At 34.5% G+C, this 1,248-nt stretch overlaps 1 protein-coding gene across 1 annotated transcript; it reads left to right on the top strand.

Moving 5' to 3' along the window:
• Positions 1-509: 509 nt before the first annotated feature.
• Positions 510-839, top strand: FOMMEDRAFT_163087 (uncharacterized protein; the record flags this gene model as incomplete). The annotated part of the gene is made up of 2 exons (XM_007272177.1): positions 510-668; positions 720-839. 2 exons carry the CDS (start codon positions 510-512, stop codon positions 837-839), a joined length of 279 nt encoding a protein of 92 aa, XP_007272239.1.
• Between the last annotated feature and the right edge of the window lie 409 nt (positions 840-1,248).

Raw genomic sequence — 1,248 nt, 5'->3', positions numbered from 1 at the left:
TCATTGTCCGTTGATTCAGTAGGTATATATAATATGTAGCTATGTCTCGGGTACGTCCGTTGCTTATATGCGTCATTCCATATATGTTAACAGTGCTATAAGAGCTCTATTTCCTGCACCAGAAACAGAGCTTTTAATTTGTTAGTGGCATGTTTTACATGCATGGCAGCAGCACTTTAATATTCGAGAGTTCCCAGAACTTTGGGAGACACTCAAAATGTGGCTCAGAATTTGTAACAAGACTGATTTCATGTCTACTTGGCAACATATTCAGAACATAGCACCTCCCTCTGTTGTTTGTTACTTAAAGTCGTATTGGATGAACGATATCAAGCCATGGTCTGCAGTATACTAGCAGGAGAGAAGTGTTCACGAACTTTCGGACACAAATATGCTGCTTGAAGCGTAAGTACATCATTCCATTATATTGAATGCCTTCTTATAGATTTCCATCCAGGTATCATCATGTATTAAAAGCGAATCATCTCGAGGGAAAGTGAAATCGGAGGATGGATTCTCTGATATACACACTGATAGAAATTACAGTCCCCTACTACAAATCAAAGCACGCTCGGCGGGACCTTGGACTCGAAGGCGATGACTTAGAGGAGAAAAAGCGTCAGGACATTGAGAAAAGGGCTTTACTCATCGAGAAAAGCCTTATTAAAGTAAGTTTCGTTTTAAAACAAGACTATCTATCTAATTATACATTATTCTAGCATATTGATGCGCAAATGTACTCAGTGCAGTCTTCATCCAAGCCTGAGACATTTTATGAGGTCGATCTTGATGCATTCTCATGCACATGTATCGAATTTCCTCATCGGGAAAAAGTCTAAAAGGTTATATTACATTATAAAGGTGTGAAAAAAGTAAAAAAAGTAAAAAAAGTAATTTACATATTATCGGACCTCGATTTCTGATAAAGTAGTATAACTTTGTATAAGGTACTGTAAGGTTTATTAATGTAATAAAAGTACATAAGGGTAATACCCCTTTTAAACATATAAAATGCATAATATCGGACCTCCCTTTTTTGAAATGTATTGTAAGGATTACCAAGTTTTGAAAGGGTAATACACGTTTGTAATGTTTTACAGAGACTATACATAGTTATTATTTCTTAATAATAATAATTTCCCCTTACATCCATTCATTATTGAAATAACAAAAATCAATTATATTAAAATATTTGTACGATACATCATTATCTACAATAATTAAGGAAAATAAACTGAAAACACATAC

Source organism: Fomitiporia mediterranea (genome assembly GCF_000271605.1).
Source record: "Fomitiporia mediterranea MF3/22 unplaced genomic scaffold FOMMEscaffold_294, whole genome shotgun sequence".
Taxonomy (NCBI): domain Eukaryota; kingdom Fungi; phylum Basidiomycota; class Agaricomycetes; order Hymenochaetales; family Hymenochaetaceae; genus Fomitiporia; species Fomitiporia mediterranea.
Note: the sequence above shows the minus strand (reverse complement) of the source record. Positions and strands in the feature narration are given on the sequence as shown.